Source organism: Haliaeetus albicilla, chromosome 10 (assembly GCF_947461875.1).
Source record: "Haliaeetus albicilla chromosome 10, bHalAlb1.1, whole genome shotgun sequence".
In the NCBI taxonomy this organism is placed as follows: Eukaryota; Metazoa; Chordata; class Aves; order Accipitriformes; family Accipitridae; genus Haliaeetus; species Haliaeetus albicilla.
Window position 1 is genome coordinate 29,263,121 of NC_091492.1, and position 25,024 is coordinate 29,288,144.

General features: G+C 46.8%; 2 protein-coding genes across 5 annotated transcripts in view; one reads left to right on the forward strand and one right to left on the reverse strand.

Annotated features, from left to right (window-relative positions):
- Positions 1–13: 13 nt before the first annotated feature.
- On the forward strand, positions 14–13,917 carry KCTD10 (potassium channel tetramerization domain containing 10). Of its 4 annotated transcripts, none has more exons than XM_069794579.1 (7): positions 14–151; positions 1,767–1,980; positions 6,591–6,760; positions 7,614–7,703; positions 8,416–8,468; positions 9,191–9,386; positions 9,979–13,917. In XM_069794579.1, the coding sequence occupies exons 1-7, from the start codon at positions 149–151 to the stop codon at positions 10,195–10,197; spliced, it is 945 nt and encodes a 314-aa protein (XP_069650680.1). In that variant the 5' UTR covers positions 14–148; the 3' UTR covers positions 10,198–13,917. The 4 variants fall into 4 exon arrangements, with proteins under 4 accessions (XP_069650680.1, XP_069650677.1, XP_009913013.2 ...); XM_069794576.1 differs by lacking the exon at positions 14–151 and adding an exon at positions 1,065–1,209; XM_009914711.2 differs by lacking the exon at positions 14–151 and adding an exon at positions 1,066–1,209 and having other exon boundaries at positions 7,617–7,703.
- A 1,070-nt stretch (positions 13,918–14,987) lies between these two features.
- Positions 14,988–25,024, reverse strand: part of MYO1H (myosin IH) — a 37,786-nt gene continuing 27,749 nt past the window's right edge. The window contains exons 21-32 of the mRNA XM_069794572.1: positions 24,589–24,665; positions 23,978–24,046; positions 23,270–23,354; positions 22,514–22,673; positions 21,547–21,630; positions 20,977–21,070; positions 20,037–20,092; positions 19,368–19,503; positions 17,736–17,803; positions 17,231–17,328; positions 16,135–16,234; positions 14,988–15,195 (exon numbers count right to left, since the gene is read on the reverse strand). Of these exons, the coding sequence (XP_069650673.1) occupies positions 15,172–15,195; positions 16,135–16,234; positions 17,231–17,328; positions 17,736–17,803; positions 19,368–19,503; positions 20,037–20,092; positions 20,977–21,070; positions 21,547–21,630; positions 22,514–22,673; positions 23,270–23,354; positions 23,978–24,046; positions 24,589–24,665 (1,051 nt within the window). The 3' untranslated portion in view covers positions 14,988–15,171. The remainder of the gene's footprint in view (positions 15,196–16,134; positions 16,235–17,230; positions 17,329–17,735; positions 17,804–19,367; positions 19,504–20,036; positions 20,093–20,976; positions 21,071–21,546; positions 21,631–22,513; positions 22,674–23,269; positions 23,355–23,977; positions 24,047–24,588; positions 24,666–25,024) is intronic.

Consider the following 25,024-nt stretch of genomic DNA (forward strand, 5'->3'; position numbering starts at 1 on the left):
CGCGGCACCTCGCGGGGAGAGGGAGCGGAACATCGGAAGGGTTTGGTGGCGCACCCGGGCCGCGGCAGAAGTGACACCAGAGGGGCGGAAGTTCCCCCCGCCCCGGCGCTCCCGCTCGCTCGGTCCGTGGGGCTGCGCTGCGCCGTTCATGGTGAGGCGGCGGGGGGGGCCGGAGGGGCTCTGGGCCGCGGGGGTGGGGGGCCTGGGGGTGTCTGGGGGCGGGCGCGGGCGGCTGGCTGGTCAGCTGCGGTTGGGGGGCGCGGGTGGGTGTCCTTCCACGGGGGGGGGGGGGCGCTGGCCTCGGGTGAGGCAGGATTTGGGGATCCGGCCTTCAGGGTGGGGTGCACGAGGGGTGGGGGTGGTTTCAGTCCCCAGAGAGGAGGAGTTGGGAAGGGTGGGGAGGTTGAGGGGTGTGGGGGTGGTCCAGCCCCCGAATGGGGGGGGGGGGGTGATCTTAGACAGCGGGGAGCAGGTACAGGGCTCCTGGGTGGGATCTGGCTCCCAAAAGTCGGGGTGCCCGCGGTCTGATTTTCGTGTGTGCGGGCAGGGTCGGGTCCTCCCAGGCTGGCCCTTGGCCAGAGGGTGGTGTGGTTTGGGTAGGGCAGGCCTGGGGGGGCTCGGGGTGCAGCCCCGTGGCTCTGTGTCTTGTCGGGTGGCAGGGTGCTGGGCTGCGGCCCTGGTGTGCTGGGTCATGCTGCAGCGCAGGATCCCGCTCTGGGAGCCTGGGCACGATTCCTGGCCAAGCTGTGGGCCTGTTCAGCTGCTGGAGGGAGCCAGAGCTGTGGCTGAGGCTGGTGCCTTTGCCCTGGGCAGGCTCCGTGTCAGAGAGAACAGCCCACTGCGGCCATCTCTGCCCATCCTGCTTCTTCACCTTGTGAAAGCCAGCATGGGCACCTAACTACAGCTCCATTCAGATTTGCCATACGATAGTTCTGCTTTTCATGGCAGCGGAGCAAAAATCATTCAGTGCAGTAGTCAGCCAGCGTGCTCTGAAAACTGTAGGACCTGGGTCTGCCTGAGATGGCAGGGCGTTAATCATTCCATCCTGTCACGTTGTGAGGCAAAACAGTTAACTACAGGGACGCAGCTTGATTAAGGATTTATCGTTAGCGGCTCTCAGAGCATTTGCAGTGCTAAGCTAACATGTTCCTGTTACAGCGTGTGACCTCGTTAGCTGACTGGAGTCCACTTTGGGGACTACGGGCAGAGGTAGTGGGGGATGTTGGACGCTGGGTTTTGGTGTGCTGAGAAATGTGGGAGGGCAGGGAAGAGAATGGGAAGCTTGTGTGCGCTCTCTATAGAGCCACATGTGCTTTAAGGAAAAAAAGCCTCAAGAAAATCTGTGGATAGTCTGCATTTTAACACACAGGAATCATCTGCTTAAGCTCTGTCTATTGGGAATTGTCCAATTACATACCAGATTATGGATGAAGTAAGAGCTTAAGCTTTAGAAGTTGTGAAAGAAATGAACACAGTTTTTGTGGGAAAGTATTGGCTTTTACAGTGTAAAACACTGCTCAACATTCACAGGGTTCTTTTCTGGCTGAGTTGATTTATGTTCTTTGGCTGGTTTATGTCACTGTCAGAAGGAAGACGAAGTTAAACGTCTAAAATGCTTGAGAACTTCGGAAAGAGACAGAGAGGAGCTGAGGCTGATAGTGCCCAGCACATCTATGACTACTTCTGTGTAAAATAACCGATGGTAACATAAAGTTAGGTGACATGCAGTGGAACTGTAAGTCTAACTGGTAACTCCTTGCTTGCAGGAAGAGATGTCGGGAGAAAGTGTGGTGAGCTCAGCAGTGCCGGCGGCTGCGACTCGCACGACCTCCTTCAAAGGGACGAGTCCGAGCTCCAAGTATGTCAAGCTGAACATTGGCGGTGCCCTCTACTACACCACCATGCAGACCCTGACCAAGCAGGACACCATGCTGAAGGCCATGTTCAGTGGCCGAATGGAAGTCCTCACGGACAGTGAAGGTAAGGGGCTGCTCCCCGTGTTCCTCACACCAGCTTCTTTCCTTTTCAGCGAAAATACGTCAGAAGGGATTAGAGAAAAATATTAGAGAACAGAGAGGAACATCTAGTCACAGGCCCAGATATTTCTACATTTTATTAGTGTTAAAACTCGTAACTTGTACAACTGAGAAAAGATGTGGAACAAAAGACACGTATGACTTGAATAGTTGCCTGAACAACAAAAGGACGGTAAGAAGTCCTGAGGCTCCTCTCAGGCCCAGATAGCACAGGCTATCTTTTTCTTTTGAAATACTAATGCTAAAGCTCTTAAGCATATGGAAAATGGTGGGGATAGTGACTAAGAAACTATGAGTCAGGACTGGCGTATTTACTTGGAAGCTCAGAGGGCAGTTCCCTCATCTTGTTTCCTTACCTCAAATATAAGTATAAAATTTGCTCTGAAGATCTGGGGGGGGAAGGTTTATGAGCTAAAAGCCAATTTTTTAAATGAAACTATTTTCTTGCAGGAGTATTGATTGTTGGCTTCACTAAAATAAAACCAGTTGCAAAATTTTTAGAAAATTTGCTATAGTATTACTGACAATAAAAGGAGAGAGCTAGCAAATGGGACTCTCCACATTAAATGTGTCTGGAAAGAAGGAATGTGCTGTATGTCAAACTACAGTCTTCTAAAGGAGCAGCGCTCAAATACTTCACTTCTTTACCAGATACGTTGATTTTATCTTCTGCTGAGATTCTTTAAAACATTTATGTTTAAATTAAGAATATAGCTAAAACGTGTTTGTTATAACTGCACTGGTAGCATAGTTTTATGTCAGCGTTCTCGCTTTGTGGGAGTGCCACAATGTGCTTAATTGGAAGCACAGCTTTCTATTTGTGCGCTGACGTTTTGCCCATAACTATGTTTATGGACTTGGATACCTTGTCTTTAACAATAGCTACCACATCGCTGAGCCTAAAGGTTCAAAACACCTTTCTTGTGACTAGTTAATTATTTGAAAATTCTGTTTGAACTTGCTGTAATGTAATACATGTAATGTAGTACGTGGTTAGATGATTGGACTTAGTTTTGAGTGCTTTAGAATAGTCTATATTTAGAGGTTGTGTGGAACAAGTGATGGATTTAGTAGGGCTCTTGTGATAAGCTTCCTTGAGATAGGACTTGGACTGGGTTTGGAGGAAAAAATTGTGAAAAATACAACCTAATTATCTGAATATTCCTGTTTTAGCTGGAAGTCCTCATATTTAAGCTGGGGAAAAAAAGCTGCATTGTTCCGGGTGTTATACCATGCCTTGTACAAGTTTCAGCTGCTGTAAAGCCGTAACATCAACACTGTAGTTGGTGGGCTCCAGATCAAAGGCTCTCTGGGTACCTCTCATGGGCTGTGCAGGTTGCATAAAAAAGCTAGCCTTTGGGTCAAACTGAAAAAAAGCCCCATCAAATGGTAATCAGCACTCTTACTGGGAAGACTAGAGGGGGTGTTCTGGTGGAAAAGTTGTGAACCAGTTCACTGAAGACCTTTCCCCTTGCTGCTAAGCTTCAGGCAACTCCAAAAGCATCCTCCTGTCCCTCCCTAAAGCTGTTCTGTGTTTCACAAAATTTGATAATTCGAGACTTCCCAAGTCCTTCAGTTTGGAAATGGATTGGAAATTCCAAATTAATTTTGGAAGCCCACCCTGGCATGGTCTCAGTGCTTCCTCCCGGCTTCCTGGGTAGGTACCACAGGAGGGCTGGTACATCACGTTCCCAAGGCTCAGAGTCCATGTAGGTGCTGGTACTTTTTGCTGGAGAGCAGCTGACAATATTACTGCTACTATGAGGGTAACTGGAGTTTAATCTGCTAAAATATCATGCTTGAGACATAAAATCACAAGTTTATTTTGCTGTGAATCCCACAGTGTCTGTGTGGGATTGTTCCATTTAGCCAGTTTGTGTTTTAATAGGAATTTGATACTTCCTGTGTGTTGTAACTGAGACACTCCCATTGCAATAGTTCTTGCTTTATCTCCCCTTGCCTGGCGTGATGCTGGAAACTGGGACAATAACATTATAGCTGCTAAAGGAAACTCTTTTTATCTGAAATTCTTCAAAATACTGCTAATTGGTCACACCCAAAATCTGGCACAAAACAAAGTGTTTCTTAGAAAAAGAAGCCAGACTTGCGGAGAAACTGGAAGGAGTAAAGTTTTTAAACGTCTGTGGAATGTGTCACGCGGGGTCCTCCTCTTCGTTTAGATGCATTTTTCTGACCCCAGCACCATCTCCCCAGCTCTTTCTCAAAGCTTAACAATTACAACATGCTGCTAGTTGGGCAGTAGGAGAAAAGACTGGAGTTCTCTGGCAGTGGGTGGCAGATGATTATTTTTGGCTTAGAAATTGTTCATGAACTGTAGCAAATAAGCGTATTTTGAAAATTTTATTTTTATGATAATGAGCAGATAGAAGGATGTGAGTTTTCCAGGTGCATCCATCTGTTTCCGATTTTCCTTTCTGCAGTGTAGTTTTTTTTCCTCACTCCCCACTGCTGTTAACCAGTTGATCAAGATGCGTGTTTTTCATTCAGCTGCTAGTAAGACTGTTGAGCAGCAGTCAGTCTCCAGTGTCAGGCTACTATTTCATCTGTCAAGGCTTAGTCAGAAAATGTAGTCTGGTTTCGTTTGAGTGTTTGGTTGCTGTCCTTAAGACTTCTGGTAAAACAAAAGATAATTTCCTAAAAGTCTAGTGTGTGTACATACAGTTCATGGATTATGTATTCCTACATCAGTAAATGGATCACAGGACATTTTTGTAACACTGCAATTAAAAAGTAGCTTTAAAAGACTACAGCTGAAACCCACTTCTTAGGCTCTGCACAGGCGTGACTGAGTGGCAGCAGGGTCGCTTTCCTGTGAGTCATCTGGCTTTGGCTGTATGCTTGGCTGTTTGGTTAAAACAGAAGGTTTTTTGAAAGCTATTTTAGCAGTCACTTGTATTTTGCAATGCTGCTTGAAATATTTTCTCATTCCACTCCCCACCCCTCCCCCCCACCCCCCATGAAAATGAGCAATTCTGCTTTGGTTTCACCATCTGTAAACATAAAGTTGCAGCAGATTTTTACAGCCTATAGAGGGAATCACAGGGGAGATGATAACAAAGAAGTTTGGGGATCTAATTCTGCTCTCAGCCTGCCCTTTACCTCCCTACATGTTGGTGTACTCTAGTAAACTCTGTCAACGGCTGCATTTGTGGAATATGTATGTCCTTGTTTATTATCATGTCTTGCGCTCCCTCTTTGCTTTAAAATGGGAGATCTTGCTTTATATACCTCTGCATTGACAAATGGGCTTTTTTCTGCTCTAGTTGGTTAGGTATACTGTATTCATTAGCCTGGATCAGTCTTTTGTTCTTTGATTTCTCTGTCACTAGTTCTCCTGCCTCCAGCTTTCTCGTTTGTTATTACAGTCTGTAAAATTACAATTGCGAGCACACATTGTGTTTTATGTAGACAGCAGGGTAACGAGGGAGATGGAAAGCCTGTAGTAAACTGCTGGAGAGCGTCTCAGTTTTCCACAGAACAGCATGAAAGGGCTGTGTTCACTTTCCAAATTGAACCAAATGTTCAGACTTTACTAGTGATTCCATTCATGCAGAACATACAGGGTCTGCTTTAACCTACTTTCCTTATTTGTCCAAAATATGACTCCTTCCCCACAAACGTTTCCTCGCTGCATTCCTGAGCTGCAGCCCGTAAGAGTGGCCATCTGTTCATTTATGGAAACTCGAGTCTCGATATTGCCTAACATTTCTCAGGGTCCAGCCTGATTCAGGCAACAGACCAGCAACAAGAAGTGAAGTGCAGATCGTTTGATCGCCTGCTAACTGGAAAGCATTTTGGTTGTAGCTCTGTTTTCTTTTCTTCACACCGTTGTCAGTACATAGCAGTGCTGGTGAGCTCCAGGGCAGGGGCTATATGTTACATTCTGCTTATGCATGCTGTCGTGTCATGTCTTTCAGCAGTTTAAGACATTGTGTTAGTAACTACTTTGTTCTACCAAATGAATGCACTTTAGGAATATAGAGACTGAAACAGTGTTTGCCATGACACTGCCAAGTCTGTGCTGCCCTTTTCTTGTCGACCTTTTTGCACATCTACTGGATCACAGCAGGTCCCTGTGTTGTGTTCAGGTGCAACAACCTTTAGATGGTCAAGTCTGGTTGGCTCTAGTAAGCTGCCTATAAGAAACAGCCACACGTATATGTAACAGGGCCCTAAGACAGAAGGGAGGAAAATAATGTGTCAAGGCTTCGGGAGTAGAGGTAGAACAGAGCTGGCTGGTTTGAGAATGAGAAGTCTTCATTTCTCCGTTTCAGTTCATCATTTGTCAGTAACTGGGGAACTATGAGAAACAAGGGAGCTTCCTGCCTTACTCCCACATACTCTGCACTTGAAAGGCAGGAGACGATAAATTGCCTGTGCTTTCTGCAGGTCTGCTCACCAGCTCAAGCAAGGAACTGGAGTTAGTGTCTTTTGGCAGGAACCTGCTTGGTACAGCAGTCCCAGGCCAGTGTCAAGGCCTTTTGCCATGTTTGCCTCTGCTTCTCCTGTACTGTGGTCGTCTTCTGTCCCTAGGCTGGATCCTGATCGACCGCTGCGGAAAACATTTTGGGACAATACTGAACTACCTGCGCGATGGGGCTGTGCCACTCCCTGAGAGCCGCAGGGAGATAGAAGAGTTGTTGGCTGAAGCAAAGTACTACCTGGTCCAGGGGCTGGTGGACGAGTGCCAGGCAGCCTTGCAGGTAGGTGGTAGAGCTAAGGAGGAGTCAGGTTACTCTGGCTGCAATGAGGGGTCAAAAAGATGAGGCTGCTCTGGGTGGGAAGCAGCATCTGGGCAGAGCAAGATTTTCTGCTGGCTTCCACTTGGTGCCTTTTTGAGGCTGGGATTAAATTGAAATACTTCATGTCCTTGATCTGCTGGAGTCTGGTCACATCCAGAAAAAGGTATGGAATTATTCTCAACATTTAGTGCTACACAGTTACAGTGAGGGATAAACAGTAGCTCAGTTTCCCTCCACTGACCCCTGGGAGTGTGCAAGGAGCAGCAGCCTGGCTCCTCTGCAGTGTTCTCTGCTGCTGTCAGGGTCTTACACGGTGAAATGATGTGTCATCAGTGTGAACTTTGAGACAAAAGCTAACACTTCCACCATTTGACCCAAATGGGGTAGGTCCTTTGGCCAGACCAGAGCAGCTTCTTCTATCCACAGTAGCCACAGGCTGGTGGGAGTCCCGTTTTGTTCTTTGTTTTCCTCTGAGGTGCTCGGCTTTGGTTTGAAGCCATTGTTACTGGTGTCCTGTTTGAGTGAAGCCATATTCCACATCCTGCCATTTAAATTGGTACATATCATCAAGCCCCTGTGTTTGCAGAGTGGTAGAGAGCAGAAATGAGCATCTCAGGTTGTCCCAGAGGAATACTGCCTGGTAGCTGGAGTGCCAGCCTGGTTCAGAGTGTGGACCAGGAACGGCTACTCAGTGTGGTGTAGGGACGGACTGCACACTGAACTCTTCAGTGCAGAATATGCAGGACCTTCCCAGTTAATATGAGGGTGCCCTAAGGCCTATTTACATTCAGCTGCTGTTTGATTCTTGTTTCAGCAGAACAAAGATGCATATGAACCATTCTGCAAGGTACCAGTCATCACATCTTCCAAAGAAGAGCAAAAACTTATAGCCACTTCTAACAAGGTAAGAGAGGCTGGGCTGTGCCGTGGCTTGCGAACGTGCTGGCCTGCTGCCCCAGGCTTGCATGGGGCCTTGATCAAGTATCGTTAGAAAATGGTCTTTAGTTTTCAACAATGGGCTTGCTTACCCTAAAAGACATGCATTTCCAACTGTTGAGCTGCAAAGCACTGAAAATCTACAGCAGACTAAACATTTCTTCTGAATTAAAAGTCAGATGTTGCTCAGGCTGGGCCTGACCATGTATTTCTTCACTTAAGATATTAAAATAGAGGGCGTGGGCAGTACCAGGCTGATTGAGCAGATCCTCAGGGCTATGAGATCTCCCATTTATTCGTCCACTCTGGTTATTAATGACAGACGCTTTCTTTAGCTAAAGTGAACCAATGACTCCTGTTTCTGGAAGCCTGCTCAATGTGGCAGGTAGAGGGGAGGAGGCTGGTGATAATGATTAACCTTGGCAAAAAGGCAGAGAGTGAGTGAGAACAGATGATGATCTAGCCACAGAAAGGGTCAGAAGGGATTGCAGCCCATTGCTGACCTGCGTATGACAGTTTTGCAGCAACAACAGTAACAACAACAGCAAAATCCCACTGGGCTTGGGCCTGATGGTGTCATGTACCTATTGCAGCTTCTCTGCTGTGGGGTCTTGGACTGAGCTGAGATTCCAGCTCTTATTGCACTTCCTGTTAACTGATCTGTGGTTTGTTTTTTACAGCCAGCTGTGAAGTTGCTGTATAACAGAAGCAACAACAAATATTCCTACACCAGGTAAATGACTTCAGCTGGACTTTGAAGTTTCTCATAGACTAAAATCCATGATAAGCATTTGCTTTTTTTTTTCACTGAGAAGCAATGACAGATTGGTGCTGGCATGCACTCATTTTTTTCCCAATTAATTTCAAACTTGAGTCAGAGGGGATCCTACTGTCATGAATGGAAGGCTAAGCGTGTGCCATTTCTGTGGCAGAGGGGTTCCTATAATACCTAGGTGCAGCTGGCAGAGACTCCTGGCCAACTGCTGGCCTGCAGTCCCCGTGGGCTACAGCACATTAATTGAATACAGGAAGCGTTCCATGGTGCAGTGTTCTCAGTAAGTGGTAAAATCATCGTCTGGGACCTTGTCCCCCTTTCCTTATGTCTCTCTATGTTTCATGACATAATGCTGTTTCCATCCAGCTGGTGCTGAGCTTGAGCTTAGGAATTTGGGTGATAGAATGTTGTACACAAATTAAATGGCCTGGGACAGTATTATTCACAGTACTGTTGATGTTGTATTACTGCTTCTTCAGCAGCAGGTTTTCCTGCTTGTACTAGTCAAATGAGTTATCCACTGCAGTCCTGGATACCAACTGTAAACACTACCTTGGTAGAGATACAGTAAGTCAAAGGAAACTAGGTGTATAGGCCTGTAAATGCCCGAGCCCCCCTTCTATTCTGTGTGCTGTCTTAATTACCCTAACATGACTGCTGCCTTCCTTCATCTCTCACAGCAACTCTGATGACAACATGCTGAAGAACATTGAGCTATTCGATAAGCTGTCCTTGAGGTTTAATGGGAGAGTGCTCTTTATAAAAGATGTGATTGGAGATGAGATCTGCTGCTGGTCTTTTTATGGGCAGGGGCGGAAGATTGCCGAAGTCTGTTGCACTTCCATTGTTTATGCTACTGAGAAAAAACAGACAAAGGTACGAGTAAACCCCTGAATGCTTCCAGCAATGGGCCCAGCTGCTGTCAGACTGGCATCCTGACATCTGTTCCATTTTGAACACTCCTTTCATTGTTTAGCATCTCTATAGAATAATCAATGCCATTCAAAGTGGGAGCAGCACAGTGGAGCTCATCCTGTGGGTTCGTTAGGGCGGGGACTGCTTGGCTCTGGCGCTTCACACAGGGCAATTGTGATATTCCATAATGCGAGTTCAGTCCAGTTCTTTATCTTTACACAAACTTGCGCATTTAACCAAGTTTGGTTTACACCCCTGTGTAAAGACAGATCCTGGTGAGCAATGGCAGGCCTTCCCCGTGCCTTCTTACCTTTCCCAGGAGAAATCAGTCTGAGGGCAGGCTAGTGCCGAAAAGAAAAATTTGGTTGCTGGGTTCGAAAGCTGAAACCAAATAATAAAACAGAAAAGATTGTGCTAGGAAGGATTTTTGTGGCTAGAGTGCAATTAAGAAATTTTTAAAACAAAAGCGTAGCAGGAATTAAAAATGAGGTAACCTGGTGCCTGCAGTGACTGGCAATAGGTGAGAGTGACCTTGTTTCTCTTGGGGGGGCAGGTGGAGTTCCCAGAAGCCCGCATTTATGAGGAGACACTGAACATTCTGCTGTACGAGTCCCAGGATGGGAGGGGACCCGACAACGCGCTCTTGGAAGCTACAGGAGGGGCAGCTGGCCGCTCCCATCACTTAGATGAAGATGAGGAGCGAGAGCGCATTGAACGCGTGCGAAGAATTCATATTAAACGTCCGGATGACAGGGCCCATCTGCATCAGTGAGCCGAGCGACAGCAGCAGACTGCGCAGCTCTGTCTGGAAGGTGCTGCCCTTCGTCTGATCGATTATCTGCAGCAGAGGACCAGGTGGTTTAACTTCTGTTCAGCAAAATCTGTAAATTACGTTTTGTAACAAACTAGATTATTTGGGGTATTTAAATGCGGTAGTTCTAGGACAAGAATAAATAAGGTTACTGGGCATACGATAGATACTGTAAGGACCTATTGAGCATCTGGAGAAATGCCCTGAATTTTTAGCACTCTTGTCTGCTATTTTGTGGCTAGAGAGGAAGAGGGCTGGCTTCCTTTGGCTTTAGTAATTATCCTGCACTTTAAAAACAAAACAAAAGAAAAAACAAACAAAAAGGTCAGTCAGCCATATACCTTCCCACCGGGCACTCATTGACCCTGTCTCCTCCTAGGCGTTCGGACGTGGGAGAAATGCAGTGATGTAAACACACCAGAGCTACTGCAGAGCTCCCTTTCTTCTAGGCCTGCAGGCGATAGGGTTGGTAGCTCAGGAGTGCCCTGGTGTGACTCCCAGAAGGACAAATGACACGTGCTGACTAGATTTCCTGTAGTGCTGGGGGGCAGAGGGAGCCCTCGGAATGTTGGGATGGAAGCAGGAGGAGCTGCTTGGGCTTAGCTGGCCAGGCGGCTGGCTGTGGCTTCCTGCAGCTCTCAGGACCTCCTCAAAAGGTTCAGTGGAGCTTCTACAGCACTGAACTGTGGAGACCCACCCCTGCTTTATCCATGCAGTTCAAGGGTGGAAGATGTTAAAATTCCTCCAAAAGGAGGATGAGGAGCAAATTGTATGTGTTCGCTTTTCCTTAGGGTGATGTTGCTACCGGTTAGAGCTTAGAACTTCTGCCTGACCCTGGGTCTCAGCTGGGGAGTTTATTTCCATCAGATGGCAGGCTGGTAAGCTGTGCTTTCTTTACTACAGGTAAAGCAATAGTCATTGCAGGTTCAAACACTCTATGCCAGCCTAGTGTAGGTAGGAGGCCAGCAGCCATAGTTCAGTTCTGTAACCAATACAGGAGCATTGTCTTGCTTTGAGCGAGGGCAACGGGAGTACCACAGGGAAGAAGAGTAGACAGTGGCCCAGAGGCAGTTATTCCTTGTTTGACTTCATCCTGAGCATATTCCAAGTCTTTTCAGAAATGGCAGCTGTGTGTGAAAGGGCAGAGCTAAAATGTTGTGTAGAGAAGACCTCTGTAGTCTAGTTTTCTAAGAGTACTTTTCTATTATAAATGAATATTTTATCTACCTCCTCATCTCTTGTTGCCTGTTGTGGAGTCAAGTAACAATTATAGTGGAAGATCGTGTATTATTCAGTAGGGCTGGATGCTGAAGGATAATGAGCAGAACCACAGCTGGTTAATGGTTAATGTAACAAATCCTGAGAAGGAGAGAAACCTGATGTAGGAAGTCTTAAACTTGCAATCAGGCTGGCACCTTGGCAGACACCAGAGTGCTGTGGCCCATTCTAGAGATTTTTTTGACCCTTCATCTGGAATATCTAGTGCTGGCCTTAGTGGCCAGACATATACAGAGCAGCAGCTCTGTGTTCCTGTTCCTCAGTGAGGTGGTTATTTGCTTTTGCCCAACTTCCTGCTGCAAGGATTCCTGCTCCTAGCTCAGGACTGTTAATGGCATGTTAACATTTTAAAAACCAAAGGTGTTGCCAGCATCACCAGCTACATTACTCCAATGCTTCTATTTGACATAGCAGTTACAGCCCAAACTATGTACAGCTTGTCCATAGGGGCTAAAGTAAAGCATTAAATGTTTGCTCAGTGGTACAATTTTGGGTCACCAAGTAAAGCTAAAAAGATTTCAAAGGTAGGCTGAGGTCATCTTTCTAGTAACCAAAGACTTTTTTTCCTGTTACAGACAGCTGGTGTCTGTGGCAGATGTGGTTGTTGTACCTGTCTCCTCTACTCTTTCTTCTTCAGTTACTGATTTATAAGAGCTCAACAGTAAACGGTTATCCTGTAGTTCAGCAGCTTCAGCGATGTCCTGATGGTTACAGGGTTCTATTTTAAGCTGTACTTACTTGTGTTTGCAACACACTTTGTAGAAGTCCATAGTGCAGATTGTTGTTGTGAAGGACCCAGTGCCTCTCCCTTCTTACCTTCCTTATGTGATAAGTCAGGGAGTGTGGAAGGAAAGTCCTCTGAATTGCTGTGTTTCTCCAGCACTGTGTACTTTGACACTTCCTGGCATGGGCTGGGCTGTTTATGGGTTTCTGAGCATCTGTAGCAGACCTACTGCCCTTGAAGGGGTCTAGACTCTGCACTGTGTAAAGCCATTTGGTCTAACTAACTCCCACATCTCAGCAGTCCCACTGTGCTCCTGCCAGCCATCAGTGGGTAAAAAGGAAACACCAGCCAATGACTGTAGAATACAGTGGTAGTCCTGCAGCAAACCTTGCTCACTTCATTAATGCTAGAGAGCTGGCTCTCTCCTGTGAGATAGGAGGGAGAGGCCATCTTCATCCTCAGCTGTGCTGAAGTACCTGCTTTCCCCATACAGTGCAGGGGAGACTCCAGCAACCCAGCCCTGGCTGCTCAGACAAAATCCAGTCACGTCCTGTGGTGTAAGAGCAGGTTCAGCTCCAGGAGGTGACATGTGTCGACACCAGTGCTAAGCACCTGACAGATCACATCTATGTGATTAACTTATCTGTAAATAGATTCTTAACTGGCTTCAGGATTTCCTCTTTCAGGTTTTGCAAACTAAGTTCTTGAAAAACAGGGGATGATTATTTTTAATCTTTGTACAGTGGTTTATGTAGCTATTGGTTTAGTAAGTCACTCCAGGAGAGTTTGAGTAAGTTTAAGTTTTGTTACTGCATTTATGGGCAGACTCTGCCTTAACACACTTCTGACTTAACCCTCTGTGTGCTGTAGCTGGATAGTAAAGATGTACTGCTGTTGTGTTAGAACATCCTTTACCTACTGGCCACTTGTCCTTGGTCTGCAGAGAGGGACTTTATTAAAGCCATTGCACAAATGCTCTCAGCTCTTGAGCCTTTTTACAGTAAATGGTTTTGCCTCCCCAGCTTTCAGGTGAAGGTGGGGTACAGGGCAGCTGTCCTGGTTACAAGCAGCTCTTTAGGTTATCTAGTACTGCCTCATATTAACAGGGTTAATGCTTTGATTCTCCAGCACCCCACCCCAGACACTAATAGTGACAGTACAGCTGAGTAGAGCTGACTAAAATCCTGTGGAAGTGATTTTGTCCATCAGCATAATGCAGAAAAGCTGGACTAAAATCTCCAGCTTGTAACCCAGTTAGGGCTGCACAATAGAGGCAAGAGTGACCACCAGCCCCTGGGTTAAAGCTCCCCATCAGGGTGTTTACTCCCACCTGTATCAGTGTAGCTGTAGCACCAAAACAGCTGCTCCTGTATTTACATAAGGCAGGTTTTGGATCCCACCCTGACCTCCACCTGCTGCAGGACAGCCCCTGGTTAGAGCCCTTCTGGAAGCTCCAGCCTTACCTTAGAGCACAGGGTAGGTAGAACCTTTCAGTCTTAATGGAGTTGTTCTGTTTTGTGGACAATAGCAACAAATTCATCTGTTCTGTACAATCATTCCCTCCCCCTTTATACTTATGCACAAAAAAGCTTAAGCTGGATTTCAGTGTATGATTGATGTTTGCAATATGTACTTTTTTTTAAATATAACACAATAAATTAGAAGTTATTTCATATTTACATGCAAGTCACTTTATTACTTGTTTGAAGCATGCTGTCCTTGTGATCCATGGAGCTGGAAGGAACTTTCAGGAAGAAATACCAGGCATCATCCTCCCCCCAGTTGTTAGTTTTACTTCCTGGTACTATTCATGGCAGAGACACCAGCAATCTGGCTGTAAGGACTCTGCAGACCCCCAGACTTAAAGGCAGCAAGATGAGGATCTTCAGGCTGTAGTTGCAGCCTAGCCAAAGCAAGCTGGAGCTGGAGCTACGCAAGTTTGCCTCAACATGAGGCGGTAGAGTAAGCACTATGAACACAGAGAGTGGCTGTACAGCTGCAGCTTCCAGGCAGGAGGCAGCAGAGAATTCCCATCTTCCACTCCCTTCCCTTGTAGCTGCCCCAATACTCCTCAAGGGAACAGCAGCACCTACCACACTCTGGAGTGAGCAGAGTCTCAGCTCTGTGGGTAGAGATGAAGGTTCTTCAGGAGCAGGAGACTGGTTTCTTCTGAACTGGATTGCACCAAGCTAGCACATCCCTCTTTAAGAGGGGGCATTTTGGTCATCTTTTATGGTTTTGCTTCCACTGCACCGTGCGTAGCTGCTGCACAGGGAGAACCAGGACAGCATTACTCTAAAAGTAAAGATCTTTCCCCATGTCAGAGTAGACAAGAAAGCAGCTTACTGATATTTCCAGATGAACAGCTTCATATGCTGATAGCCAACAAAAGTATCAGCACCACCCCTACTGCTACATTTAGCCGTCTCTCCACATGCCAAAGGACTAGCTGCTGGTTTTAAAGGCTTTGCCAGTCTGCCCAATAGAAAAGGTGTTTTCAGACCATAGTTCATTGATCTGCACTTGATGCAGTTCTCTTGGTGAGTTGTGACTCAAAGTACAGCTAGAGAAGCCTTTTTGCTTCTATTTTAATCCTTCCCAACTGGACAGAGCTCTCGGCTCTTACCGAGTCAGCACAGACACAGACATTTTACATGTGGAGCTACAACTTTCAGTTTAAACATTTCCCTGTGACTATGTAATGAGCATCTGTGCTCACTGGAATGTTACAGCAACATAACAGAATTTATTTAGCCATAGTTGAATAGTTTTAATCTATAAAAAAGAGCCTAAAAGATGCAAGCAAACTTTGAAATCACATAGCAGCCCTATGGGATCACAGATTCCACGGGACACGCAAGTGCTGGTCTCATCCTGCAGGCTCCTTTCTGTTCCTAGCCAAGACAGTGACCAGGAACAGGAACTGTTTCTCATCAAGATTTCACCTGGGTTGACACCTGGGATGAGAAAAGGAAGGAGTCATTAAATCAAGTACAAATGTTATGTCCTTGAGGCGTCCTGCCTGTGGGAAAAGAGGTTGTGTTGTTTCTGTTTCAACAATTGGCATATAAAGACATCTGTCTTCATCTCCGGACTGCAAGGACAGCTAACCAGTGCCCTGAGGGTATTACACCTCAGCCTGTAATTCTTCCTTGGAGCTGTCAGCTAACAGTAACCAAACATGCTAAACTCACCCATGAAGCAGCAAAGACCCACATCTTTCCTTGTTCCTCCAGCCACACTTGCCATTTACTGCCTCGCAGCTGTGAGCTGAGGTTTAGCACACCTCCCTGCCTGACCGTAAGCAAGGACAGAAGCAAAGCTCCCTTGTTTTCCATAGCTACTGACAGAGCCAGAATTTGTTCTCATTCTCTCTTCAGGGGCAGTTCTGCCAAGACTGCCACTGGATCAGACAGATCGTTCCTTCTCAGATAACCTGCTTGGATGACAAGAAATGCTGTCCCTCTGTCCCCAACCAATTTCAGAAATAGCTTGGTCAAGGGAGGCAACAAAAGGTGGCAAACTTCACCCGAGTCCTCATTTTGCAGGTGCACCTTGGATTTGGGCTCAGGCTAAATTCTCTGAAAGACCAAACCAGGAGGGAGCCTTGCTCCCTCTCCCCATGCTAACTTGAGAGCAAGTAGCAGTGAGAATTTGTGTGCAAGGTGCATAGCTGCAACTCCCAACACAGCGGTGATCATCTGTTATGCATTATCTTGGGTAGATAGATACTGACTGGGTAGTTACATTGTGCACCTCTGCTCTGTAACAGGAATGAAGTTCTCCTGAACCCACATAAAGGGCCCTTGCTAGAACTTAGCTGTGCTCTCTGCAGGGGTTGAGCATCAAAAGGAGAAAGCACAAGTCATATTCCCAGTGTTTAGATGAGGCCTTACCACTGTTAGTTGTCCATTTTTGGCTTTGAAGACCTGAGGTTCCTGCCCAACCGTAAACACCATTGTCCCTTCCTTCCCAGAGCCAATGCGAAACTGAAGACTGCAAATACAGACAGAATTACTCATTAAATGCTTTCCTCACAATAAGCTTTGCTCTAAGCCCCGTTTATTTCTGTTCCCTTGGCAAATCTCGTTAGATTAGAAGATCAGAGCCCTCCAGCTTAGGTAAATTTCCTAAACAATTGCATTATACCACACAACCCAGAAGGGTTTGATGAATGGAGCATGCCTGCCTGGTCCAGGCATTTGAATTTTCTTGGTGCAATTAAGTACTAGAAGATAAGCAGATCTGACCTGGAGAAAAACCACTGAACGCACAGAATCTAATTACAATTGAAATGCAAAGGCCAGAGAGAAAAGCTGGAGCAGAAGTACAGGTTTCATATGCCAGTTTCAATTCATATAGAGATTTGAGAGACAGACTGCATCCACCTGCCATTAGCTTGGTGGCGTGACTGAGAAGGTTTCTGTGCTCAGCAATCACATTTCAGGGACTTTTCAATCTTTGAGGGAGAGGAGCATTTATCCTGAAGTGACCCACAGGCTCAGCCTAGCAGGCTATCCTCAGAGCTGGTGCTAATGAGATCCGCTGTGAAACCACTAAACCCACAACCTCACGCCCAGGTCACATCAGCAGAAGCCTGAAAAAAAGTGTTTTTAAAGCACAGCCACCTATAAACAAACTTGGGTTTTAGGTGGATGGGTCGTGGGCAACTCTTAGAGCAGAGTAGCACACCTAGCAAGGTGCAGCCACAACCATCGTGGATGCAAGCTTCATTAGCATGGGGAAAAGATTGTAGTGATTTTTAATATATTTTCTTGTTCCAGTGCATCCCATCTTGTTTCCCCTGTGCCTATGAAAGGAAGCCATGAAAACAACTGTACTACTGCAACAGACCTCATCAGCTGAGGGCACTGTCTGCTGGCGTGGTGTTAATAGTTTTGACCTAAGTAGGTCCAGGCCTAAAAGTTTTTGAAGGAGGTTCTTCATAAATTACAGCCTGCACAATACTACCCATTCAACTTCCTTCCTTACCTTCCCTGTACAACTTTAACGAGGTTTTGCTTATTGGCCACCATGCAGAGTTTAGTGACCGTCTCAAAGATATGCTCACACTGAAGTATCACATCTCCCTGGAAACAAAACAAAACAAAAGGCATAAAGTCAGCTGGCATCGCCCCAGCACGCAAGCCACGCAGCAGCTGGGCATTCAGAGAAACTCCTTTCTAATGCTAGAGTAGTGACTGCCGTGCAGAAGAGACCGATAACTACACAGCAGTTACAAGTCATGTACAAGTTTGGTTCATTGAACATGCCTGCCAGGGACCATTTAGGATATATGGCAACTTTGGCTCTAAAGAAAGGAAAGTGAAAGCTTTCATGGTGGGACAGCAAGAATGTAAAGGTCTAGCTGATTACAGAATTAGTAAGCATCAGTAATTGTGTAATCCCAGTATTTCATAGGGAAGTATTACAATTGCCAGCTACAAGACCTTGCTTGAAACCACAAGCTCACAATATCTACATTACAACTTTCTACCTTCTGTTTGTTGTCCTCGGGCACATGAATGACTACAATCCCATCGCTCAGGTTACTGGTGGAAATACCTTAAAAATAAAAAATAAAAAAAATCCAAGAGTTAGAGGAAAAACTACCAAAGACAGTTCCACACCACCATCATCACCTTCCCAGCAGTAGGGTGCTAGTCCCACAGGGGCAGCAGCTCTGGCCCAGACTTGTTTACCGAAGGAAGTCATGTTCCCGAAGGAGGGCTTTGTACCTTACTAAGTATATCCCCCTGCTTTGAGCAAAATGCAAAGCTACTACTTTGAAGAATTAATCTAAGTTTTCAAAACACCTTCTGAAGGTCACTTTATCTGTCATCCACTTGTCCGTAACACATTTCCAACAGGGGTTATTTTAAACACAGTGCATTAGTTGTTTGCTCCATACCTCTCCATGCTACCTTTGTTTTGGTAAGGGAGGAGGGAGAAAGTATACATTCTACCCCGGACTGTAGTTCAGACAATGGCAGGATTAAACAAATACCTACAAAATGGGGTAGGAAAGAGGCGGGGGGTTTTTTCCTCCCCTCTATTTTAGCAGAAAGTGATGTCCACCTGCATTTAAGTATTTCAAAGAACTGTGTCCTCTTACTCATAATTTATACTTCAAGGAACTGTATGCTTGTGAGGGTAGGGAGGCTCTACAGAGAGACCTGGACAGGCTGGATTGATGGGCTGAGGCCAATCGTATGAAGTTCAACAAGGCCAAGTGCTGGGTCCTGCATTTGGGTCACAGCAACCCCATACAGCGCTACATGCTTGGGGAAGAGTGGCTGGAAAGCTGCCCGGCAGAGAAAGACCTGGGGGTGTTGGTTGACAGCCAGCTGAATATGAGCCAGCAGTATGCCCAGGTGGCCAAGAAGGCCAGCGGCATCCTGGCCTGCATCAGAAATAGTGTGGCCAGCAGGAGCAGGGAGGTGGTTGTTCCCCTGTACTCGGCACTGGTGAGGCCGCACCTTGAGTCCTGTGTTCAGTTTTGGGCCCCTCACTACAGGAAAGACACTGAGGTGCTGGAGCGTGTCCAGAGAAGGGCAACCAAGTTGGTGAGGGGTCTGGAGCACAAGTCTTATGAGGAGCAGCTGAGGGACCTGGGGCTGTTTAGTCTGGAGAAGAGGAGGCTGAGGGGAGACCTTATCGCTCTCTACAACTACCTGAAGGGGGGTTGTAGTGAGGGGGGTGCTGGTCTCTTCTGTCAGGTGGCTGGAGATAGGACGAGAGGAAATGGCCTCAAGTTGCAGCAAGGGAGATTTAGGTTGGATATTAGGAAAATTTTTTTTTACCGAGAGGGTTGTCACACATTGGAATAGGCTGCCCAGGGAAGTGGTGGAGTCACCATCCCTGGAGGTATTCAAAAAGCGTGTAGATGGGGTACTCCATAACATGGTTTAGTGGGCATGGATGATGGTTGGACTCGATCTTGAAGGTCTTTTCCAACCTAAATGATTCTATGCTGACACATAGACCCTTTATCCATCCCCCAGGGAAAACTGTTCTCAGGTAGATAATTTCTTCAAACAGCTTTGAAAGGTCAAGGTTCAGCAGTTCATCTTTCCACCCCCAGGGTCACTGGCAGAAAGGGAAGTCCCACACTGACTTCCACCGTTACCTTTCAGAGTGGCGTAGTCTATTTTCTGCTTGATCTTGGCCATTTCCACCACATACGCAGAGGACTGGGTCAGAACAAGTAGCCGGTCTCGTGCTTTGAACCCGTTCCTATCATATTTTATCACGGGGGTCACATACTGAAAACAACGAGTTGGTATCAGCATTTCTCACTACCCCAGGGTCCTGCGCTGGAAGCAGTTCAGCAAGGAGCAGCACTGCACCATGGAGCTGCAGATCCCAGCTCACAACAGCTGTAGCCAACCTCTGTTTATAACAATCTGGTTTCTTTATACTTGGAAATTCAGATGGCAGAAGCATGCTTTGAGAAAGATGGTTTACCTGTGCCCTCTGTGCCATAACCATGGGAAGTACAGTGCACACACCTGCACTTCTCCTGCCCGTTACAGCCCAAATAGGGTTAGCGATGCTTTTTAAGCTTTTATTAAAAGGAATCTTAAGTAATTTTTGTCTAGGTGCATTTTGAGACCTGCCTCCAATTTACAAGCAAGGAAATACTCACTACACTGCTATTCAGACTGCCCTGCCACATAGGCATGGCTGCAAGACAGCCTCAGGCATCACAGATCGCCCTGTCTGTGTGACAGACCAGTTCCAGGACTCCAACACAGCTGGTCTGAGGGCTGCTGAGCTCCAGCTGTTCTTCCCTTACCTTGATCTTCTCCCCATGGATGAGCTGCAGTACTTTGGGGTTTACATCATTCTCTTCTGAGGAGCAAACCAGAAAGATAAACTGAGTGTAGGTGACAGACAGCCACCACTCCCACCAGCAAAACACCAGAGAGCTGCATTAGTTGTCTTCATCCCATTAGTCCTTGTCCCCTTGGTACACTCCCTTCTCAGCTGAGGGTGTTCACTTCCAGCTACTCCTAAACCCATCTCAGTGACTCTTCCTGCCTGACAAGTAATTCGCACTGGGGGTTACTGGCTGTTCTTGGGCCAGTTCTGGGTTCAGGCCCTGGCACAGAACGACGCGTGCCGAGAACCACCCAAAGCATTCTTTCCCTTCTGCACAGTGCTCCAGCTGAAACTCTGGGAGCTTCCAGTAACCACCCCAGCATTTCACCCACACGCCACTGCACCCTACCCAGTCTCCCAGATCCCTCACCCTGCCAATGCACTACTAGGGCTTTCTTCTCATGCCTTTTACGTGCTTAACACCATGTGGATTCCCAAGGTTCACATCTCTCCTTCCCAGCAGCTCCAATCCTTGGGACTGGATCCCCACAGCTGGCGATGCTGCACTGCAACATCCCCACTCAGCCTCCCTGCTCCACCCAGCACAGTGAGAGTGTGTCCTGATCCATCCCCAGCCCACAGGGGATTTTGCATGGGTTTAGGGCTCTCTATCCCAAGAGGGATTCCAGGTACCCTTAGTTTGAGAACAAAGCCTGGCAAGATTGATTGCCACATTTAGTGTCGCTAGACATGACAGAACAAGGGAATTCAAATGGTAGGGCCCAAACACAGCAGGTCATGCTGCCTCTATCAGATGGGAGTTTCTCTTAGAAACTGAATCTGTTTTGTCAAACAGAATTTTCCTGAGCAAGGAGCACATGGCCAAGTCCTTCAGGGGTTTGTTGTGTACTCACTTAGTCGGGTGTCCATGAAAGGCTGGTTTATGCTCTGCAGGTAGCCCTCCTTCTTCCCTCTGAAAATGGCACTCGCTACCACTTTTTGCTGCAACTGTTATGAGAAGGAACAGCTTTTACCCTCTTAGGAGTTTCTCCATCAGTAACATCAGCAGTTATAACGTAGGCACCATTACTGCACAACATCATCCTCTCACTCAAGCAGAATCTACTTGACTCATGCGGCATTTCTTCTAACGTCATTAGGTTATTCCTGTATTACGCCAAATAAAGGGGTAGTAGGGACTAATCAGTCCTACAAATCGTTCTTATTTATGGATCTTTTCTAGTTATATGAAGTGCAGTTCTAATGCCATAAAATTAAGACCCATGTGTCTGTAGAAGTGCACTGTGGATTGCAAGGCCCACTGAAACAAACACCAGACTCCAGGCTCAGGAATGGTCACTCAGCGAGAGGAGCAGTGATATGTCAGAAGGTGCAGTCTGTATTTCAGACAGTTCACAGAGAGCAGACATCACATGTACGCAGCATATTTTAACTTGCACATTTGCATTCCACATATTAGTTACCTGCACTTTCCTCTCAGCAGTAACACCTCGGCAGTATTTCCTTACTAGGCTCCTAATGCAGATTTTCTGTAGCATCTCAGATGTCTACATTCCAAAAAAAGAAAAGAAAAAAAAAAAGTAGTGAAACTGTGCAAACAGCTCCCACTGCAGTCCTAATAAATACTCGCCTGGTGCAAGCTGTTTTTAACATCTAGTAACAACTCCATTTGAGCTCCCGCAGCCTAGAGACCCACCTACTGAAGAGCTTTGCTACCAGAGAAGGGTTAATGCCCAGCAGCAGCTGAAGGACACAGAACACCTAGAGTTAGTACAAGCAGCAAACACCACCTGCCACCCCCAGATGAGACTGTGGCACTGGCACTGCGCAGGATGTGTGCCATTAGCATTGCTCTTCACCTTACCTTCCACCTGAGCTTTCTAATTTCCTGGGCCCCCCTTGCCCACCGAGGGCAGTCGGCACAGGGGTGATCTGCTCTGGTCCCCAGCCAGGCTACAGGCAGGATCAAAGGGGCCATAACAAATGTCAGCAGCTGTTTTTAAATGAGAGTTCTGCTGGAAGCAATTAAAGTTTGTCCAATTCACACACTGAGGCTACCTGTCCTGCCAAAGCCCAAATAAGATGAAAGGCTACAGGTCTATCTGTGCTGCAAGCTTAACACATTGTGGAATTTTATCTAAAATAGGGCTCATGAGTTCACTTTCCTGTCAGTGCATCTTCCTTTCTATTGCTTAAAACAACAGCACGGAGCTCCCTTCTCTCCCTTGGAAACATAAACAGTGCCGTTCCTCCCACTCCCATCCTCCCCCAAAACCAGAGGATCTCAGGGTCTTCCAAAGGCTCTGCCATCACGCCTGAACAGACGACAAGCCAGCAGATCACTGCTCTTTTCCTACACGAAGTATGAACAGAAGCAACCACAGAACAGAAGCCATCTTCACCTCTCCCAAAGCCTGCAGCAACCCTCACCTCTTCCAGGATGGAAGGAGGTTGGAGCCAGCTCTTGTCCAAGACGTTTTTTGGAACGTGGTCTCTGAGCTTCATCAAGTAGTTGTACTGCACAAGCTGCACAAATTCCATGTTCTCTGGGCAAAGGGGTTTCTTCCGATTGATGAAGCCATTTATGAATCTACAGAACATATCCAAACCAGAACTTACATGTTACCTTCAGAAATCAACGGAAGTGAAAGGCAAGTCGCAGAAGGCACACAACAGGCTAACAGATCATTGACGTTAACTCAGGTACACTGTCACCTGTGTTACAGCAATGGAAATCTTAAGCTTTATAATATTCCAAACATCATCATTTTTTTCCAAGTTTTGTTGACCAAAATACAGTACTTTGGAGTTAAAAAGGAAGATCAGCACTACTTCCAATGCAGTATTTAGGAGCTGGATTTAAGGGAGTGGAGATGGAGGACAGTATGTGAAGAGAACAGACAGGCACACAAAGGATTGGCTTGGAGATCCCTTGTACCAATATAAACTAGCAGAGCAACAGAAACCGGGGCAAGTCAGAAAATTCCTGAAGAGGTGACAGGCGTTTTCTGATCAACCCCATCTGGCAACTGTCCTCCTAACTACAACAATAGCTTAGAAATAGGTGTGAAGGAGATGGTTTTGACGCACTCTGTCAGTACTCTGGACTCATTGTCCAGAGACCATCACCGGGCTGTGACCCGCCACCCAAAATGCTCCCCACAACCACCACGCAGTGACAGTTACTTCCTGATTATCTGAACTGCCCACGTCCTCTTCTTGGCCTCCTTCCGTGCCAGCGCTCCTCGCCAACAAGCCTCCAGCTTGATAGCTGCAAGAATTAATCAGGTCCTTGTATTGGTATCAGAGGTCCTGTGCCATACTATCCTTTAAACTCACATAGCAGAAGTTATAACTGGCTCTTTTGCAGCTCTTCCCATCAGCTGATCTTTATAGTAAGAAGCTGAGAACATTTTCTTCTCGGTCGTAACTGGTTGATCCAGCACTACCTGCACTGTAGAGCTCAGCATCAAGGCAGTGATGCACTGCACACAGCAAGCAGCTCATCTTAGAAAGCCAGCCTTTGACCCTGCAGCATAATTTATCAACCTGTCCACTGGGATAAGAGGGTTTGTTTTTACCCTGGCAGTTCATGAGCAATTCCTTCAGTACCCCAGAACACCTCCCCATGCACTGCAGAGGGTACTGCTGCTGTACAGGGCTGCTCCCACAGCCTGGTGATACCAAGAGCTGCACATGGTGGGAGGAGATGAACAGACCTCTGTGAATGGTCTTCATACAGCTGCCACCTGCATCTGACCCCAACACCCACAGCCCTGCAGGTAAAGCCACGAGCACTATCTGCAGCAACATGGATTCGTGACCTCCCAAAGCTACAACTCCTACTAGAAAGCATAGCCCCAAGAAGAGAGTCCTCAGTTCCGGAGCTCATACCTGCTTCTCTCTTCTTCTTGTACTCTCTCTTTCCAAGGCATCCTTTATATTTGGCCTGTAGTCTTGAAACTGGCAAAAAAAAGCAGAGACATTGCTCATATCTACAGGATCACAGCATTCAGGAGCTGTGCTCCCAGCCATCAGACACCACGTGCCAGGGCACAGGAGGGTTTGCACTTTCACTGAGGAACAAAGGTGCCAAAACACCAACAGGACCAGAAGTTGCCTGCGCAGGTAAATGTGCCCTTAGGCAGCCCCATGCATTTATGCATTTCAAGCAGGTACAAACCGGTAACACTAGGATGAGACAGGCAGTATCCCAATCTCAGGAGAAAGGTACCTACTACATCTAGACATGGACCAACAGGTACTAGTAGGACCGAGGAGCTCTAATGCAGATACGTACCTAGAACTCAAGCAATATAGTCAGTGATTCTCCCCACCCTGGAAGAAGATCACTAAGTTTTCCTTGGACTCTCCAGAGCTACACAGACCAGGGGTCTGAGCTCTCACCATGGTGCATCTGCTGCATGAACCTGGAGCCCAGAAACACAGATCACCCAGGCTCTGCTTATTAGTCTATACATAGATACAGGGAACTGGAACCATACCTAACAGGTGCTTTCTGAATTCAAATGCGTCTTCAGTAGCAAACAGAGTCTTTGGGAACCGAATGAATATTTTGGTTCTGAAAAAGAGACCGTGAACAGCTTATTCACAGTGAGCCATTGTTTCAGCTGCCCTAAACAGGCTCAGAGTCCTCCAACTAGCTGTAATGCTGACAAGTTACACCTCCTTCCATAACCACTCTTCATTTGTGCAGCTGGCACATCCTGAAAGGGTGCAAAGGACTTGGCAAAGGGTGGCAGGGAGAGGGAAGGAAGCAAAACATCAGTTACTGCACAAGGTCCTAGGTGCCCTGGAAGGTGCAGTGTGGAGATCTCTGCTTTTACACGACTTGTAATTCTCAGTGCTGGGATCCCTGCAAATTTCCCAGGAGCTGTGGAGTTCAGGATAAGCAGCTGAACCCAGTGAAAACAGGTTTCC

Bases quoted from the DNA above. Each gene is read 5' to 3' on its own strand.
- KCTD10 (XM_069794576.1), top strand. From the start codon at position 1,144: ATGTTCCTGTTACAGCGTGTGACCTCGTTAGCTGACTGGAGTCCACTT. The intron at 1,981-6,590 runs GTAAGGGGCTGC...TTCTGTCCCTAG, and splicing joins AGTCCTCACGGACAGTGAAG to GCTGGATCCTGATCGACCGC. The intron at 7,704-8,415 runs GTAAGAGAGGCT...TGTTTTTTACAG, and splicing joins TTATAGCCACTTCTAACAAG to CCAGCTGTGAAGTTGCTGTA.